We start from the raw sequence: 21,574 nt of genomic DNA, 5'->3' as shown, positions 1-21,574 counted from the left end.
CCAAAAACATGCTAGGTTAATTAGCGACTTCAAATTGTCCATAGGTATGAATGTGAGTGTGAATGGTTGTTTGTCTATATGTGCCCTGTGATTGGCTGGCGACCAGTCCCAGGGTGTACCCCGCCTCTCGCCGGAAGACAGCTGGGATAGGCTCCAGCACCCACCGCGACCCTTGTGAGGATAAGCGGTAGAAAATGAATGAATGAATACAGTGAAATGATTACAAAAGAACTGAAGATCGAACCAGCGACTATTAGGTTGAGAGACGACCGAACCACCACCACAGTGGAAAATGAAAAATTAATTTTCACTAGTAGGGGGCAGCATATCACAGCAATAACATATTTTCAATGGAAAAAATATCACTGAAAATATAAAAATTTCCAGTGAATGTGGGATTGTTTTTTCATAATCAGGATAAATAGTAATGACAGTTACTGGCAGTTATGTGTTCTCCTCATCATGTTGCTATACTATCTTTATCCATAATGACTGTCATGAGAGTCAAGCAACTGAGACAATTACAGCCGATATTGAGCACATATTGTACCCACTCCCCTGCTGTGCATGCTGTAACTATAATAAAACAACATAAATAGTTATAATATAACTTATAGGCTGTTCACAGTGCTTAATCTGTAATACAAATGTTTTGTAGTTTTAAACTTCAAGGTTGGGCTAGAGCAGGGGTCAGCAACCTACGGCTCCAGAGCCGCATGTGGCTCTTCAGCCTCTTTGTTGTGGCTCCCTTTGCAATGCTCAAATATTTGTTTTAACACCCAAATGAGGAAAATATGCATCTTTGTAATTACTTTTGAAAAAAATGGGACTTTCTGTGAGACCGTATACTAGCAAGAGTACTTGATCAACTCCGCTTTTTCTCCTCTGAACTACTTTGATACCCCAAAATTCCCTCCAAATCTGGCAGTCAATCAAAATCTTGGGAGACTCGCAATTTGCTCTGGATGTGAGCATGTTGCTACACATTTCTTGCACGGGGAGAACATGCAAACTCCACACAGAGATAGCCGAGGGTGGGATTGAACTCGGGTCTCCTAGCTGTGAGGTCTGCGCGCTAATCACTCGACCGCTATGCAGCCCCTATATTCTGCTGTTAAATTATGTTTCGCGGCTCCATTCTATTTTTCTTCAGTGAGCGAGGGGGTAAAATGGCTCTTTTGATAGTAAAGGTTGCCGACCCCTGGGCTAGAGTAATGCTGCTTTGGTTGCCACTAATAATAGTTGTCACTGTTTTACAGCAACCTCTTGTGTTGTGAATGGGTACTGCAACACTTCCAAGCAGTCTGATCCCTTCCCTTGCTGTTAATTAGCATCCTTGACAAGCTTGCTTTCACCTTTTATTTATTTCTGTCTTTCAAATGTACATCGTGTATGTGTGAGAACAACACAATATGCTGCATGAACTAATTAATAAGCCAATTAGATTAGATTTACAGTGACAATTAGTTTTATCACAGGAGGTATATGTGTCAATGTTGAGGCTTGCAGTGGGTGTTGGTGCTAAATAAAAACCTTGACAATTATCCACCCATTCATTTTTTATGCCGCAGGGATAGCTGGAGCTTATCCCAGGTGTCTTCGGGCGAGAGGCGAGAGCCTGTAGTTGTGCCAATTTATTCAACGTGAATAAAACGTTTTATTCATTTTCCAATGCTTATCCTAAGAAGGGTTGCGGGTGTGCTGGAGCCTATCCCAGCTGTCTTTGGGCAAGAGGCGGGGTACACCCTGGACTGGTCGCCAGCCATTCACAGGGCAAATATAGACAAACGACCATTCACACTCACATTCATACCTATGGACAATTTGGAGTCACCAATTAACCTAGCATGCATGTTTTTACTTGGAGAAAACCCACACATGCACGGGGAGAACATGCAAACTACCAAGGGGGGAATCGAACGTGATTCTAATAGCTGTGTCGCCTGTGCGCTAACCACTCATTCATTCATTCATTCATTTTCTACTGCTTTTTCCTCACAAGGGTCGTGGGGGTGCTGGAGCCTATCCCAGCTGTCTTCAGGCGAGAGGTGGTGTACACCCTGGACTGGTGGCCAGCCAATCACAGGGCACATATAGACAAACAACCATTCACACTCACATTCATACCTACGGACAATTTGGAGTTGCCAATTAACATTGCATGCATGTTTTTACCTGGAGAAAACCCACACATGCACGGGGAGAACGTGCAAACTACCAAGGAAGGAATCAAACCCGATTTTATTAGTTGTGTGGCCTGTGCGCTAACCACTCAGTCTCCAAGTATCATCCAATCATCGAGGCTATTATCACTGACATAATTGCTTTGTAATTGCAAGGTTTTCTTTTTATGAGGTGGCGGTGCAAACATTTTTTGACTGCACCTCAACTTTACATTTTGACTCCCTTGTTTGGATATTTAGTCAGCAGGATAAAAAAGAAGGCGTGGTCATCATTAATTGGACTAGTGGACAAGCTGATGTTTTGGCCTGCATCTAAATTCATCCTCTGTGCCTCTGGTAATATTTCAACACACATATTGCCACTGAAAGCATCATATATTTTTATTGCCTACTCAGAAATTAGAAGCAATTTGGGACAACAGGGAGACATGGGAGTTGGTATTGTCCAATCATTACGGCTGTTATCACTGACATAATTGCTTTGCGATTGCAAGGTTTTCTTTTAACATTCAAGGTGCTTGCATATGCTGTTTTACAAGATACAACCCCTTAGTCACTATGAAAAAATCCTGTAACCTTGATTAAACTCGCATCTACAAAATCAACATGACAATTTTCTCTAGCCTTCAGATGATGACCGTTTTTTTTTGTTTTTTTTTTTTGCTGTTGTTGATGCTCCTTTGTTGCCTTATGGGTCCCATTATACTGTAGCTCACCTCCAAACAAATGGATGTACTTTCATGTACTTTCAATGACTTATTGTTATTATGTCTGGACGTTTTCTGTTTGATGTCTTTGTTGTTCATCACGGTTAATTGGTATGAAGAAGGATTCTTTATTTATAATGGGATATATATGTTTTTTTGTTGTTTTTTTTACATTATTGGAGCCCTCCAGACATGAACTAACACCCCCTTAGTCACCTTCACACTCATATTACCCAATATAGTAGACATTGGGGATCGATCTATATGGTTTTTTGGGGGCCGATGCCAATACCGATTTTTTTCCATCATGCTTAGCCAATGGCTGATTTTGCTTGGGCTGATATTTGTGGCCGATACTGCTTTTGCGCCCTCAATTTAAATGAAAAAATTACAATTATGAAATATTACAGGTCTCAGGTTTAAACAAATATTTATTGAAATGTAAACACTGAACACAGTAGGATTCGGCTTTCTTAAACACACATTTAAACAGCATTATCAACTTTAAAAAGAGTAAATATTCAACCATGTGCAGAACATTTCTGTCGTACTTGATGTTTTATACCCCCCCCCGGCCCCACACTCAAACACATCATACTGACACAATTTAGTAAGATATATAAAATATTTCTCTCATTATTAAAGTTTGTGTTGTGCACGCTAAAGATCTCTGATAACAGACACGGCTGCTCCGATCTGCTCTGTTAGTCTGCGCATGCTCGGAGAAAGCGCGCGCACACATACCGGGCTGATGGCTGAATGAAATTCCTCCAAACACAATGGGACTGAATTGCCAACGTTGCCATTAAAGCGGTGTTGGTAACAGCTGTACTACATCAACAGCTCCCTAATTCCAACGGTAAGCACTTTTAAAGATGAAGCATTCAGCAGCATTCCTGGTTTTCTATATTGTAGCGTCGCTGGGAGCACTTCCGGGTTCCCAGCGTGCTTTGCGGCACCGTCGATGTAAATAGTTCGTCTGTTTGTAGTTAAAGTTGCATAGTTGTTTATTCTTGGTCTGCTTAACTAGTGAGAGTGTTTTTTATTCGTCTTTTGCGTTGGTATGTGATGTTTTTTGGGATTTCTTGTTGTCACACCATTACTTAAACTGCGATGGCTAGCGATCGCGCAGTGAAATGCGAAGACTATGTATGGTATAAAAAGCAAGCTAATTCTTAAACGTGACATTCATGTTACTTATTTCAAAGCAGGTGGCAATATTTCAACTAAGTCACCTGTTAGAAGCTTGTTAAAAGTTAAAAACGTACCCTTGTTATGATGTGGCGCGAGGTGCCGCGACTGGGTATGTTGGTGGGTCTTCCGGCAACACATAGCTGCCCCGGCGGCTGCCTGTCTGAAAATCACGCGGTGGAAAAATATATCGACGAAACCACGCGCGTAGTAGACATTCATGCATCTGTTTTCTATGCCGCTTATCCTCACAAGGGTCACGTAGGTATGCTGGAGCCTATAGGACTGTCATTACTGTCATTACAATTGCATACAGTACTATAAATGGCCTCCATAGTCTGTTGCTTCACTTGCAATTGCACTTTAGGTTCAATCTTAGGTTTAACTCAAAGTTTTGATGGACAGCTGATTAAAAGACATAAAAGAGAATATGAAAGTGTTTGTGTAACTCCTATGTCTCCCTGTTGTCCCAAATTGCTTCTAATTTCTGAGTAGGCAATAAAAAATATATGATGCTTTCGGTGGCAATGGGTGTGTTGAAATATAACCAGAAGATGAATTTAGATGCAGGCTAAAACATCAGCTTGTCCACTAGTCCAATTAATAATGACCACGCCTTCTTTTTATCCTGCTGACTAAACATCCAAACAAGGGAGTCAAAATGTAAAGTTGAGGTGCAGTCAAAAAATGTTTGCACTGCTACCTCATAAAAAGAAAACCTTGCAATTATGTCAGTGATAATAGCCGTGATGATTGGACATCACATGATATTTAGAGACTGAGTGGTTAGCGCACAGGCCACACAGCTAGTAAAATCGGGTTCGATTCCCTCCTTGGTAGTTTGCACGTTCTCCCCGTGCATGTGTGGGTTTTCTCCAGGTAAAAACATGCATGCTAGGTTAATTGGCGACTCCAAATTGTCCATAGGTATGAATGTGAGTGTGAATGGTTGTTTGTCTATATGTGCCCTGTGATTGGCTGGCCACCAGTCCAGGGTGTACCCCGCCTCTTGCCCGAAAACAGCTGGGATAGGCTCCAGCACGCCCGCAACCCTTGTGAGGATAAGCGGTGAAAAATGAATGAAACGTTTTATTCATGTTGAATAAATTGGCTCAATACAGACTTAGTATTATTTATTATTTATTTTATTATATTATTATTATTTTCTAAAGTTCTTAAGCTATTTCATGTGTGATGATTGAATGATTCCTTACCCGTGTGAGCTCAGACTCGGAGACTGAGCGATGTGGCGGCAAACGGCCAGGGAAAATAGTGGGGCTGATGTCCGGGTAACTCGGACTGTCGTCATCCAGAAGCATTGATGGGCCATCCACTGACTCCTCTTCTTCATCAAGCTGCGATTCGACATGCTCTGGGCACATCTGGTGTTCGATGCCATTTTGGCTCAGGTTGCAGTGCACAGCTGTGTGGGTGAGAAAGCACAGAGGGATCATTCAATGTCATTTGAATTATTTTTAATGGGTACATATACAGAAAAATAAACAAAAAATGCCTGGCGAGATACATGGTCATCAACAACAATGCATCAAGCAGGTATATTTAATATTAAAGATGTTTTGTTAGAATTTGTAATATAAAAAAAATCTATGTGAAATGTGATTTTTGGAAAATTAGGTTGCAAAAAAATTTTAATGTTACAATAATTATGTTTAAATATAATAGTAAAAATACAGATATGCTGTAGTATTATGAGAATATAGTCAAAATATTAAGTAAAAAGGTTGCAATTTTACAAGAATAATGTGGTAAAATGGGGGAAAAAATTATGTTTTAATTAGCATAGAGGTGAGCTATTAAATAATATTAGTCATTGTTGTGTAAGTTGTAATATTATGAGAAACAAAATAAAATTAAATATATATATATATATATGTATATATATATATATATATATATATATATATATATATATATATATATATATATATATATATATATATATACATATATAATAAATAAAATAATAATAGTTTCCCATACAATATCATGGGGATACATTCAAAATATTATGACTATAATATCATAGTATTACCAAAAAAATATTTGTGATGAAAGTTTAAATACTTAGAAATTTAAATATAAAATACATTTATATAATTTATTTATTCATAATTTAATCATAAATCATATTAATCATGTGCTTTTTCACCTATATCACTAATCTGAGACGAAGTCTGAAATATTTATATAACTTCTTAGCATATCTGTGGCTCTTGTATACTTTCATTGTTCAGTGTTATCCACGACGACGCCGCTAGATGGCGACAAACACCATCAAATGACACAGTCCCAGTTGCGACACTCTCACAGCATTGGGCATGAGTGTAGGTGACTGCAGGGTGAATACCATGCCTTGTAACCTTCAATCACAGTGTCTTGAATTGCAATGAACCTGTTTCAGGTTTTAATCAATGACAATATTGATTACCAATCGCTCATTCATGGATGCAGGCCTTTTTGTTTCAGCACTGTCAGAAAGCACTTGGATCTTCCTCACATTTTCAGCTTGTGGATCGTCAGCAGAATGACAATCACATTAGACTAGCAACTCTTAATGGGTCCAGGTTGTAAATACGTCACACCTTGCCCAACCCCTAATCCCTGCTGTAGAACCAAGGCACATCATGTTATTAGATAGACTTCCTTTATTGTCATTGCACAATAACACAGCAGTAAAATTGCCAACGAAATGTCGTTGCCTGGCTACCGTGTCATAATAAATAATAATAATAATGTGGAGAATAAATAGATGACATCAACTATGAACAACAATGTACAGCATAAACAGTCATTTGTACAAATAATTTAAATAATTTTGAATAAATAATCATTTATATTTTTTATTTATATAAATATATATTTTTTCATTCCACAAATATGAACAACAATGTGCAGCGTAAACAGTCATTTGTACAAATAATTTAAATAATTTTGAATAAATAATAATAATTTTTATTTTTTATTCATATAAATATCACAAGATGAATCCACCTGTTCCTCTTGAATATTTGTTGAAATTGGTTTTAGAGGCTTGTCTATAAACTGCAGGGATATTTACACAAAAAGACACACTATAAACCTTGCAATCCTACCTACACTCCGTATTCCCAGCATTACTGGAGAAGTAGTTCTAGACACATGCAGGTCATATTTTGTAGTGCCACACTTGATATAAAGTGCTCATGTTGTAAAATGCGATATTTACACAAAAAGACACACTATAAACCTTGCAATCCTACCTACCTTTTGTGTCTGTTATTATATGGGAGCCAGGCAACGACATTTCGTTGGCAATTTCACTACTGTGTTTTTGTGCAATGACAATAAAGGGAGTCTATCTATCTATCTATCTATCTATCTATCTATCTATCTATCTATCTATCTATCTATCTATCTATCTATCTATCTATCTATCTATCTATCTATCTATCTATCTATCTATCTATCTATCTATCTATCTATCTATCTATCTATCTATCTATCTATCTATCTATCTATCTATCTATCTATCTATCTATCTATCTATCTATCTATCTATCTATCTATTCATCTATCTATCTATCTATCTATCTATCTATCTATCTATTCATCTACACTCTGTGTACCCAGCATTACTGGAGAAGTAGTTCTAGACACATGCAGGTCATATTTTGTAGTGCCACACTTGAGATAAAGTGCCCATGTTGTAACAAGGGATATTTACACAGAAAGACACACTATAAACCTTGCAATCCTACCTACACTCCGTGTTCCCAGCATGACTGGAGAACTAGTTCTAGACACATGCAGGTCATATTTTGTAGTGCCACACTTGAAATAAAGTGCCCATGTTGTAACATGGGATATTCACACAGAAAGACACACTATAAACCTTGCAATCTCACCTACACTCCGTGTTCCCAGCATTACTGGAGAACTAGTTCTAGACACATGCAGGTCATATTTTGTAGTGCCACACTTGAGATAAAATGCCCATGTTGCAACATGGGATATTTACGCACTATAAACCTTGCAATCTTTCCTCCACTCTGTGTTCCCAGCAGTCTAGAAATGGAACACCTAGTACAAAACCCTCGGACCACCGGTGTAAAGAATCCATTTGATGTGATGTCAACCTTGCCCCGTCCTCGCTTCCTCCATAGATATCTAATCACAGTGTGACCCAACCACATCCCGAGCTGCGGACCCATTAGAATTCCCAGGAATATACACAAGTGAGCAGTGAGCCGTGTTTTGAACCCAATTGAGATGCATGGCACGAAGCACTGCTCCCTCTTCATTGCTCCTTTCTCCTCTCTGCTCCGAGCTCACTCTTCCATCCCCTCTTCTCACCCCAAACCTAATTGAGGATTGATACGCAAGGAGAAATTAACAGTGGTTTTTCCTCTAAAAAAGGATCAGTGACTTAAGATGTAAAAAGACTAAAAAAGGACACAAAAGGACATGACAAGATGATGACACGAGGTTAAAAAAAGACTGCGTCAGGACTGATGCATTGCTTTCCTACAATGGGACTCGTGGGAAGAAAGGAGGAGCAAAGATTTTTATTTTTTTTTTTTAAATCAGCAACAGTCGCTATAAATAGCATCATTACATTCTTCAGTCTCTCCGTCCTGACATGCGCTGTGCAAGCACTGAGACGGAAGCCACACAGATGAGGAAGGGGGGGCGGGGGGGGGGGGGTGTCTGCTTTCTCTGTCATTCTCCTCTTTTTCTCTCAATGAGATTTTCAATGTGCATAGCGGGATGACAAGAGTAGAAATGTCCACACTTTGACTTGAAAAAAAATGTATGTTAATATTTTAGCTATATTTATTAATTAGGCTACGTTCCGATTGTTTTTTTTCAACAACACCCGGGGCTTGTTCCTATCACCGCAATGTTTGAAAAGTACAAAAAAAAAGTTGATTCAAGAGCTAAAGCCAGCTGTGATTTTATCATGGAAATGATGATGCCCCTGGATGACTTATGTATGTATATTATTATTTATTATTAGAGCTTATTAAAAATATTTACAATTGAATGCATCACATAATCAGTTCACAGTTCCACATGTCCAAAAGGAGTAGGAAGAAGCAAAGCTTATTAAATCCTACCCCTCCATCTAGTACTTTTACAATCAGTAACTGTTACATTTGTTCACTTCCTGCTTTCCTAATATAGTTTCTTGTTTTTTTGTCTGTTTTTTTTATTTTTTTTTTATTTTATTTTTATTTTTACTACTATTTTTATTTTTACTACTATTTTTATTTTATTTTTAGTTTTATTTTTACTACTATTTTTATTTTATTTTATTTTTACTACTATTTTTAGTACTATTTTTATTTTTATTTGTACTCCGGTTCCCTCCCACATTCCAAAACATGCTATGTTAATTGGTAATGGTTGTATTTCATTTGAACATGCATCAGATTACAATTGAATGCATCCCATAATCAGTTCACAGTTCCACATGTCCAAAAGGAGTAGGAAGAAGCAAAGCTTATTAAATCCTACCCCTCCATCTGGTACTTTTACAATCAGTAACTGTTACATTTGTTCACTTCCTGCTTTCCTAATATCTCTTTTTAACCTTCAAAGATATTTAAATGAGCATTTTAGTGCCTTTCCAAGGTCCTCAAGGATGACAGCTGAGCAGACATACTTTTTTCCAAGATGTAAACTCCCATACAGGTTCATTTGATAAAGTAATTTCTTGTGATTTTATTCTGAAAGTACAGTACTACTTCCCTTAAAAAAACAGATCAGACAGATTGACAGATCACTTTGGTTGAACGTTGTGTTGCACTTAAACTTCCAAACTTACTAAAACTTTGCACTCACCCTGCACTTGTTCTATTTTGGTCTCGATCTGAGTGAAGTTTTTCCTGGTATGAAATATTTAATAATGTTACACAGTTCCAAAATTACGACTATTTTTGTAGCCTTTCCGCCATCTGACTTTGGAGTAGAGTTTATGCATGGGATACGTGCTTCATAGTGAATCAGACTTAACTGCAGTTATATTTAGACCATCTGTGCCGTAAAGTGGGTCATTGTGCTGTCTTTTCTAACTGGCTGCACCTCACTCACCGATTTCATCAATACCTCTTAAAAGATAATAAAAGAAATAACTCTCAAATCCAACAATGCTTTTTTTGCAGGTTTTGAAGTCAGATTGGGTTCATACACAATATACATATACTATCTTCATAGTGTTATTCATTCGTTCTACCACTTAGGGTCATGGGGGTGCTGGAGCCTATCCCAGCTGTCTTCAGGCGAGAGGCGGGGTACACCCTGGACTGGTGGCCAGCCAATCACAGGGCACATATAGACAAACAACCATTCACACTCACATTCATACCTATGGACAATTTGGAGTCGCCAATTAACCTAGCATGCATGTTTTTACCTGGAGAAAACCCCACACACGCACAGGGAAAACGTGCAAACTACCAAGGTGGGAATCGAACCTGATTCTGAAACACCTGAGTCACCAATTAGCCAAATTAGCCTTAATTAGCCATGTTTTCAGAAACTGGAGTGCCCGGAAACGAAAACGCACGCACAAACGAGGAGAATATGCTCATACTCCACACAGAGATCGAGCGGGGAATCGAACGCGGGTTTCCTAGGTGTGTGGCCTGCACAGTAACCACTTGTCCACCATATTAGATAGATGGATAGATGGATAGATGGATGGATGGATCGGTGGGTGGATGGATGGATGGATGGATGAATCGGTGGGTGGGTGGATGGATGGATAGATGGACAGATGGATGGATGGATGGATGGATAGATTGGTGGGTGGATGGATGGATAGATGGACAGATAGATGGATGGATAGATCGGTGGGTGGATGGATGATGGATGGATAGATGGACAGATGGATGGATGGATGGATAGATCGGTGGGTGGATGGATGGATGGATAGATGGACAGATAGATAGATGGATGGATGGATGGATGGATCGGTGGTTGGATGGATGGATGGATGGATGGATGGATGGATGGATGGATGGGTGGATGGATGGATTGGTGGGTGGATGGATGGATGGATGGATGGATGGATGGGTGGATGGATGGATGGATGGGTGGGTGGATGGATGGATGGATGGATAGATAGATGGGTGGATGGATGGATGGATGGATAGATAGATGGATAGATCGGTGGGTGGGTGGATGGATGGGTGGATGGATAGACTTCCTTTATTGTCATTGCACAATAGCACAGCAGTGAAATTGCCAACGAAATGTTGTATATTATATATTATTATACATTATATATTATAATATAGTATACAGTATAATCAAATATAAAACCACAAACAACTCGGTGTATGTAAGTTTTCTTTGGTCAATTGTCCACGAACCAATCAGAGGACGGAAAAATGCTGACATGACTGTACGCCTTCTAGCAGGTGCTGTGATGCGAATCAGAAATCGGGTATGTTCAAGAACCAGTCTTATTGCTAGTAGGTTTTAAGTGGGCAGATTTCACGACATGGTAACACATAGACGCTGACACCTGATTGGACAAAACCTTGACCTTAAATATGTATTGTGATTCAAAACAAGCCTAATGCAAGTTTACAATGGGACTAAAATAGCATCTCAGGGGAGAATATTTCTGAAAGAATATGCATAAAATCGCAACTATTTTTTGTAAATCAGCATATCACATATGCTTCCTCTTGAAACATTCTACCCTGGAGGCGATTCACTTCTCTGCTCATCTCTTTCTAACCTTCAAAGATATTTAAATTAGCATTTTAGTGCCTCTCCTGTCCCCCGATGATGGAGATCTTCTTTCCAAGGTCCTCAGGGTTGACAGCTGAGCAGACACTTGTCTTTTTTTTCTCATATTCACACCCTTCTTTTTTTCCAGCACTGTGGGTGGAATTCAAACTCACTATTGGAGAAGCACTGCCTTATATGCTTGCACTCAAAAATATTCAACCTTCAAGTTCATTAATTTGGTGTAATTTGAAGAAATGGGGTGTAAAATGTACACAAAGTCTGACACTCTTTCTTGTATGTATCTAATTTTGTCAATGTACTGTATATCCGATTTTCAAACAGTTATGTAGTTTAGTTCATATCCGTTTGGTTCAATCAGACTGTCAATTATGCTACTATGAATGACAAGACACATAATATAAAAGTGGCAGGATTGGAAGCGTACATTAAGTGTTTTACGCACACTATAAACCTTGCAATCCAACCTTCAGTCATTAGCCACGTTTACATGAGGAGTTTTTCTCTTTCCGAATGGAATCTTTCCAAATGAACCTTTCCGAAAGCAATGGTATACATGGAAAGGAATATTCCAATCGAGTGTTTACATGCGGCGCTATAATCAACCAGAATAGTCAATGGGGCATGCGCAGTAAAGCGTAAACACCAACATCACGTGATACCGACTTCCTCCAGTTTTTCTTTCACTTGTTGGAATAACTCCGTATTCCCAGTTTTTCCTTCGTCCAGTCTTGGAATTTAGTTTGAATCAAAAACAAACTTTCCGCAGCAGTCCAGTGCCGATTGCTCGCCTCCATTTTTTTTAAATCGAAGAACGTCTGGAGCTGCGTGTTACGTCATATCTCAGCATTCGCTGAAAGAACGCTACCCGGGAACAGGAAAAGATAAAGTTCAATCTTGCTAATATTTTATAATTAAGCTCGGCACATGTTTTATATAGATATGTATTTTCTTTTTTTAATAAAACTGGACTTGTGAATGGCGTATAGAAGGGTTTAGATTCTGTTCCACAGATGGCGCTAATGCACACGAAAGCTGCTTGCCAACCGCCAATAAACAACAGAAGAAGAAAAACACCACGAAGAAGAACGCAGTCTGACAACTTTCCTTTTTTTTTTTTTTTTTTTTTTTTTTTTTTTTTTTTTTTTTTTTTTTTTTTTTTTTTTTTTTTTTTTTTTTTGTCCCGTCCAGCCATTGGGGCAGATAGTATTGTTGATCTAAATGCCCTTACATGCTAGACAGATTTGCTCTGTGTCAGGAAAGGTGTTGGCTACAACTTCCCTGTACCATGAAATTTTATTTGCCGTTATTTGATGTCTTTGTTATGCCATTTGGGACGACCGGACCGGAGCAAGAAGAAGAACAGAAAAGAAGAAGAGAGAAGAGAAAGGTGGGGTCGGGGGGGGGGGGGGGGGGGGGGGGGGGGCAGTAGAGGGAGAGACAAAAACAGCAGCAACAAGAATTCCCAAAACAACAACAGTGACAAACAGAACAGTTAAATGTCAATGATGGCTAAGGGTCACACTGGAGATGATATCAGTGGAATGAAACAGTCCAACTTACCAATAGCAATAGTAACAATGAGGACATGACCCATGATAGTAAACACAATTGCAACCATACAGTTACAGTAATTAAAATCTCATTGCTTGGCATCATTATTACTGTAATAATAGCATACCAATACTATATAAACATCAGGGATAAGAGAGTAGATTGTATAGAGAAGCACCCATGTGCTGTGGGTGCCCATATGGAGGTGTGTTGTGTATGTGAATGCGAGTGTGTGAATGTGTAATTGTCACTGAGAATGACAAAAGGAGAGAGACTGCCTTCTACCACCCAGCAAACCCCGCCCCGCGCAGCCAGGTCAAGCCCCCACCGCCAGAGATCCTCCGGCCCCGTGGGTGTGGGCAAAGCCAGGGCCGACTCCCCAAGACCCGCCCCCGAAGCAACTCCCCGAAGAGACCAGCAAGAGGCCATGGAGGAGCAATCCCAACCGGCAACAGGGCGCCAGCAGGCCGGAGGAGAGCCGCACCCCCGAGACCAGCGGGAGACCATACCCTACTAGGGCAGAAGGGCATCGAAGGCCACACACCCGTGGGCACAGGGGCGTCCCTGCCGGCCGGAAGGGAGCCCGTCCACGGCCGGAGGCACCGCCTCCCGCCCCCCACACACCCCCAGGAAGCAGAACCCGGCCCGCCCCAGGTAACCCCAGGCCCGACCACCGACATAGGACCGCCCCGGCCAGGACAGAAGAGGCCCGGGCACACTGCCCCATGGAGGACCGGGCGGTTGAGATGGAACACCCTACGCCAGACCCCCGCAGAGCCCCCCCCCCCCGCATATCTACATGGCCATATACCCACATACACATCCACACATATACATATATATATACATATATATATAATTATAATAAAACTAATCATTAATTATCTAAGTATTTAAAACAATAAATACATAAAATAAACTCAGACACATGCACACCCCATCCACTCAATACACACACATGCTGTGGACGTCCCCGGGTGGGGTGTCCGGGGCATCACAGGGTGGGGGACCCAGGGGTCCCAGACCCACAACCAGGCCCCGAGCCCAGGGAGGTACGGACCGCCAAGGCATAGCACCCCCAGACTCCCCTCGACCACGGCATCAGGGCTACTGCAGTGTGGCAGACAAAGGAGCGGGCGAGGGGAGGAGGCCCGCACATGAGCAAGCGGAGGGGGCGAGCAGGCGAGTGGTGAGGCGCTCCACTGCGCCGGCCGACATCCACCGGGCAGCTCACCCCCGTGAGGGAGAGCCATAGCTCCAAGTCACGGGGAGGCCACGCACCAGAGCCGAGGAGTTAAGACCAGCGCAAGGCCCCCGAAGGACCCCACCATCCACCGGGAGGGCCAGCCCCCCCCGCCCCCAGAACCAGCAGCGCTCCGCCCACGTACCGGAGAACCATCCCCGACGAGCCCTAAGGCAAGACTGGGGATGGGCAAAGACAGGGACAGCGATGCGGCAGAGCATAGGACCAGTGGCAGCAGACACCCAAACGCCCGAAAGAGCACCGCCCCCCCAGCAGGCCCCACCCCGAGGAGCATGCTCCCCATCCCCACACGCCACCCCGGCCCCCGTACCCACGAGCAGGATCAGGTCCCCTCCCAACACACAGCCCGGTCCCCGCAGCAGCCACCACAGCGCAACAACCCCAAGCCACCACCGTAGACTTCAGGCCACCAGCAGCGCGGACCCCACTGCCTGGAGGCCGGTGAACGCCCCCCCAAGGGCACGTTGGCGCCCGCGACCCAGGACAGATCCAGGGAGGTAGCGCCAACCATGACACCAGGGCAAGCCCCGGCGTCAGCTGGTTCCAGCGGGACCCCCAGGAAGGCCAGGCAGACCAGACCAAAATATCCTGCAGCCCAGGGCACCCCGAGCGAGCCGCCAAGCCCCAGCAGCCAGCGGGCCAATCGCGGGGGTAGGCAGTAGGCTCTCCGGTCCAGCCCGCTACACCTGTGTGTGTGAAGATGGTATTGTGTAGATAGTGCAATTAAAAATAGGCCTGTCCCATAGGGCTGACCTATGTGTGTGGTGTATGTGTATGTGTGTGTGTGTGTGTGGAAGGAAGCTGAGCAATGGTGGGTCCCCTGCCTGCCCAGACCCCCCCCCCAGAACTGAGTGTCTAAGGTGCGGTTAAAATTGAAGGGTGACCAGCCAGAGGAATGCCGAGGACAAAAGGGCATCCGCAAGGAAACCCTTCGCCCCCGGCAAAACCAGTTGCAGGCCACCCCCCAAAGTCCTACATGTATGTGAGGTGGTGCAGTGCAGCAGGGAGGATCGGGGCCCCACACACGCCCACCCCGCACTACCGGCCAACCGAGCCGGGCAAGCCAGCCGCCCGGAGCAAGCCCCGGGCCACAGGACCAACCACGGGCCCCACCCAGCCCATCGTGGCGGCCAGTCCGGCCTGCCAGCTCCCCCCCGGAGGGCCCCACCAGAGATTGAGCCAGCTATGCCACCCCCGGACCACCAGGAGCCGCGGACAAACCACACGCCCCGAGGCTGCTCCTACAACCACCAGAACAGCAGGAACCGCGCCCCGGCAACACATCCGTCACCATGGCAGCCCAGGGAGTGACACCACAGAGACCGCAGGAGAACCGGGACCCGCATGGGGAAGAGCCCAACCCCACCCCCCGGGCTCGTGAGCCAAGAGTGCCAGGGCGGGACAGAGACACACACGCCAGGCAGCAGAGCCCACCAGGCAGACGATACCCCAACAGCCGCAAAAAGTGAATGCCCCCCCCAGTCCCACCCTCCACCACAGCGCCGACCCGTCTCCACCACATCTCCCATCCACCCACGGACCCGCCAAGTAGGACACCCCGGAGGCGGGAAGACCACCACCAGACCGGAGACAGAAGGGGCCAACCAGACACCGGCAAATAGCAGGGGCCGCCCGTGAGCCACCGGCCAGCCCCACCCCCCAACCCTTGGTCGAGGCCCCCCCCACGACCCAGAGCCCACCACCCCGCCCCCCAAGCAAGCCCCCCGCTAATTCCGGCCCACGCCGCGCAGAGCACCACCCCCACCGCTATCCGCCCCGCTACCCACGCACCCACAGCCAGCCCCCCACCCGCCCGCCCCACATCCACCACAACCCAGCCATCCCTCCACCGAGGGGAGGGAAGCAGGTAATGCCCCACCCCAGCACCGCACCTCCCCACCCAGAGCCCAAGCTGCACAAACGAGACCCCCCCTCCCGTATGAGCTTACCAGGCGCCCCACCCGGGGCCATACACCTACCATACACAAAAATTAAAATTGAGAATAAAAATAATAAAAAAAAAATAATAATAAATAAATAAATAAATAAAAATAAAGTAAAGTAATTGATAATAATAATAATAATAGTAACCATAATAATAATAGTAGTAATAATAATAATAATAATAATAACAATAATAATAATAATAACAATAATAGTAATAATAATAATATTTATTGATAGTTATGTATGTATAATAATGATACTACTATTGATACTTAATATATAATAATTTATATAAAATATATTTTCCAATAATTTAGATCTTTTAACTATTTTAGATATGATAATAATAAATATATACATGCATACCTACACACACACATATATAGCCATGTACATACCTAAGAGGGAAGGTTCTGCAAGGGCAGCGGGGTATAACCACCCGTGCCCACACCAAGGGCAGGGCCAAAGCCTCCCATGCCCACACCCCACGGTCCCACACAGTAGCCAGGCCAGAGCACCCAGGGCAAACCCGGCCCACCCCCAGGGGCGAGGGAGGCCGCGGAGGAACCAGCGCCACCGGACGCACACAGGCCCCCCCCAGCAGCAGCAGGCGCCCACCACCCACAGGATGCGGCTCCCCGTCTACCCACCACCCCGAGGGACGGCCTGCACCACCCCCGGGACGACCACCACCACCCCACCCACGCCCCATCCCCAGATCCGGACAGCCCCCCACCAACCCCCACCTGAACCTCCAGGGGGTCAGCCCAGCAGGAAGGGACAGAGATACACGGCACCCACCCGCTCACCCCCCAGACGCCAGGGCAACCCGGCGACCAAGACCATGCCCCAAGCCAGAGGAACGAGACCGCCAGGGGCAGAGACAGGCACACTCAGCCCTTCGAGAATTACAAAAAGAGATTAATTTAAGAGATTAATTATTGGAGCCCATATAGATTGAAATTCTGACAGTTGTTCTTTGGATTCAGCAGACATTCTCTCAATTGCTATATGATCTAACAGAAGATTTTTGTAAGAGGCTATGTTCAGTTTTTTTTTGGATTTCCAATTGATAAGAATGGTTTTCTTGGCAATGCTTAACGCTGTGAAAGTCTGACAACTTTCCGATTGAGCGGGTACAAGATACCTCAATCGGATTGGGGAAAGGAATATTCCACCCTTGGGAATCTGATTCTATATTCATTCGGATTGGCACTTTTCTTTCGGAATGAGGTGTATACAAAGGTTACATTCTTTCCGTTTGAGCAAATAACCCGAATGGAATTGAAATATTTGGGTCCATGTATACGTGGCTATTGATGTAATAAAGATCCTCCATTTATCTCATGATTATAATCATGAGACAAATGGTCAATGAGTAGGTTTACATGCAGTCAAATAACCAGAATATTAGCTGTACACACAGCCATATAAAGACTAATAATACTTTAAAAAACTGGAAAATGCTTGTATTTAGTGGATGTTGTGGGATATTCCGGAATATTTCAGAAACCGGAATAATGACTCCATGTAAACAAAGTGAATGGCTTGCAGGCAGTTAGTTGTTAAATCCTTGTTTTGCATCCAATCTTGTAGCAAATGTAGCACAATAACTGGAATAATTGGAATATTTAGGTCCATGTAAATGTGACTATTGGCGGTGAAGAGTATGGAGACTTCCTAGTGAAGTGAGCAAAAAAAAAAAAAAAAAATCTCTGCTCTGCACATTTGAAGCTGCTGAACTGTTACTGATATCCCGATGGGCACAGATGGAGGAAGTCAAAGTCAGGTGAAGGAAATTGTGGGACGTTAGATTCTAGCATCTAAAATTAAACACGTTCATTTTAGACGGTTTTATGTTTATTTATGGCATCACAGCAGGAAGTCTGTCTCACTGCCAGGTAGTTCCACGTTCTCCCTGTGCTTATGTGGCTTTACGTAAGGTACACCGAACCCAATTCTGGACCAAACAGTTGGACTGAGAACAACTGAGAGACTGACCAAGCAAAAAGATCATCCTTAAAGCAGAGTATGAGTATCCATGCATGGATGTCTAGCAGGCGTCAGAAACAAGAAAGAACCAGGATCACACAGCTGCAAGCAGTCAGCTTAAATCGGGTGACGATCAATCAGCATCAGGTATGCCCGGCCTTCCCTCCTTCGGTCCAATCAAGGACATCTGCAAGGGCAGCAACCAGAAAAAACACTGCCAACCTGTTTTGATAGAATCTTATGCACAGGTTGTGTTTTGATCTGACAAATATTAAGTAATGTTGATCAAATGTAGAATTACTACAGCCTCTGCTTGGATATTAACACCGAAACTCATATGAACTCACATGAAAAAATGCACTGACTGACACTGGAACACTAGCAACGTATACATGGGCCCAAATATTCCAATTCCATTCGGGTTATTTGCTCAAACGGAAATAATGTAACCTTTGTATACACCTCATTCCGAAAGAAAAGTGCCAATCCGAATGACTATATAATCAGATTCCCAAGGATGGAATATTCCTTCCCCCAATCCGATTGAGGTATCTTGTACCCGCTCAATCGGAAAGTTATCAGACTGCGTTCTTCTTCGTGGTGTTTTTTCTTCTTCTGTTGTTTATTGGCGGTTGGCAAGCAGCTTTCGTGTGCATTAGCGCCATCTGTGGAACAGAATCTAAACCCTTCTATACGCCATTCACAAGTCCAGTTTTATTAAAAAAAGAAAATACATATCTATATAAAACATGTGCCGAGCTTAATTATAAAATATTAGCAAGATTGAACTTTATCTTTTCCTGTTCCCGGGTAGCGTTCTTTCAGCGAATGCTGAGATATGACGTAACACGCAGCTCCAGACGTTCTTCCATTTAAAAAAATGGAGGCGAGCAATCGGTACTGGACTGCTGCGGAAAGTTTGTTTTTGATTCAAACTAAATTTCAAGACCGGACAAAGGAAAAACTGGGAATACGGAGTTATTCCAACAAGTGAAAGAAAAACTGGAGGAAGTCGGTATCACGTGATGTTGGTGTTTACGCTTTACTGGGCATGCCCCATTGACTATTCTGGTTGATTATAGCGGCGCATGTAGACACGCCATTGGAATATTCCTTTCCATGTATACCATTGCTTTCGGGAAGGTCATTCGGAAAGAGAAAAACTCCTCATGTAAACGTGGCTATTGTTGGTGATAACCAAAGATATCTCGGTACTGTGGGAGGACCTATAACCAGATTTTTTGGGAGTATACTGAAGTTGGGCTAAGACTGATAGAAATGGATGGTCGTTTGCGATAACTTATGTTATATAGTCTAATTATTGATTTTTTTTCAATGCAAATTTGACTTGGCCACACTGGATTTCATCCCTTACTGTGTTTGTGTGAGTGTTTGGTACGATACTTGGTGCCATATCCCCTGTTTACCATTCCAAAACCCACATAGAGGCGACGTAAACTGTACTCCATTGTGGAAACATACGTAGCATCAAACAGCCTTAGGAGCCGACTGTCAGACTGTATCAGACATTGAACCACAACTGCGGAATAGGTGTTTCCTGTTCATTGAACCAACATCCTTTGTGCTGTTTACTGAAAGACTCATTGGAATTCCATGCGAACTCCAAGCATCGGAATATGAGCCCACTGGCAGTTATTACTGCTGCACTCTGCAGGCTTCAATTCTGAAGGCTGCAGACCATGAAATCAGCAAAATAAAGTAGCAGTCAAGCTTAAAAGGCATCAGACATTGAAGTACGCATCCCAGTGTCCGAACCATAAGGTATGAACCAAAATCAGAAATCATGCTTGTATGTCTTTATGGTTTTTGTACTGTATAGTAGAGTGAAGTAGTTGTTACCTCTAATGGAAAAAAATGTATTTTCTTTTTTAATAAAACCGGACTTGTGAATGGCGTATAGAAGGGTTTAGATTCTGGTCCACAGATGGCGCTAATGCACATGAAAGCTGCTTGCCAATCGGCAATAAACAACAGAAGAAGAAAAACACCACAAAGAAGAAAGAACGCAGTATGACAACTTTCGGATTGAGCGGGTACAAGATACCTCAATCGGATTGGGCAAAGGAATATTCCACCCCTGGGAATCCGATTTATATATTCATTCGGATTGGCACTTTTCTTTCGGAAAAAGGTTACATTCTTTCCGTTTGAGCAAATAACCCTAATGGAATTGGAATACAGTAAACCTTGGATACATCGGATTCAATTGTTCCCACTGGTTTTGTCCGATATAAGCGAAATCCGTTATATGCGTATACCGGAAAATGTCCGTTTTACGCATATATCGGATTTATATCCGGTATATGCGTAAATCGGATTTTATCCGTTATAAAAAGGCACTTCCTTGACTATGTTTCCAATGTACCTGGACGCGCAGGCAACGCTGCAAACGCTGCAAATGACGTCGTATAGCGGCCTGTCACGATTCGGCGAATCGGAGCGCCACGATGCGGCCATCCGATATATGCGAAGGAAATTTAATGGAAATGCATTGGAACGGGACTGGAGATTTTGTCCGAAATGGGCGAAATCCGTTATAAAAAATCAGATATATGCAATGAATTTTTATTGGAAATGCATTACAGAAAAATTGCTTCTTTTTTATCTGTACGTTGTGAGCGAATTTCCGATATATCCGAGGTTTACTGTATTTGGGTCCATGTGAACGTGGCTAATGTCCTGGTGGCTGCTGACCAGTAGAACATTCGAACCCACTGCAACACCCAGCCTAAGAACCTTAGAGAAGTGTAGACTGTTGACTAATATGAAATACATTTTTAGACTATTCTGTTCAGTAAAGCATACTCACAGGACTGCTATTTCCTTTTAATGATTTTTTTAATCTGGCCTTTAATTGATTTTTATGTAGCTCTTTAACTTGTAAAACACTACAAATTAAATTAATTCTTAATATTATCGGTGGCTATACATCCACCCCAAGGGAAATTACATAA

At 43.0% G+C, this 21,574-nt stretch overlaps 1 protein-coding gene and 1 long non-coding RNA gene across 9 annotated transcripts in view; one reads left to right on the top strand and one right to left on the bottom strand.

Annotated features, from left to right (window-relative positions):
• The window catches only part of samd12 (sterile alpha motif domain containing 12), a 110,340-nt gene that overhangs the window by 83,752 nt on the left and 5,014 nt on the right, over positions 1-21,574 (bottom strand). For all 7 annotated transcript variants that reach the window (XR_009119404.1, XR_009119405.1, XM_058047662.1 and 4 more), the window contains exon 2: positions 5,296-5,504. Coding sequence is in view for 5 of the 7 variants with exons in the window: in XM_058047662.1 (XP_057903645.1) it covers positions 5,296-5,504 (209 nt within the window). In the remaining 2 variants the exon portion in view is untranslated. The remainder of the gene's footprint in view (positions 1-5,295; positions 5,505-21,574) is intronic.
• On the top strand, positions 3,502-8,764 carry LOC131102164 (uncharacterized). 2 transcript variants are annotated; one of them, XR_009119406.1, is made up of 3 exons: positions 3,502-3,749; positions 5,310-5,512; positions 8,146-8,764. It is a non-coding gene; the product is annotated as an uncharacterized LOC131102164 (long non-coding RNA). The 2 variants fall into 2 exon arrangements; XR_009119407.1 differs by having other exon boundaries at positions 8,143-8,764.

This window comes from Doryrhamphus excisus, chromosome 14, assembly GCF_030265055.1.
Source record: "Doryrhamphus excisus isolate RoL2022-K1 chromosome 14, RoL_Dexc_1.0, whole genome shotgun sequence".
Lineage (NCBI taxonomy): Eukaryota > Metazoa > Chordata > Actinopteri > Syngnathiformes > Syngnathidae > Doryrhamphus > Doryrhamphus excisus.
This window is presented reverse-complemented; position numbering and strand designations above follow the sequence as displayed.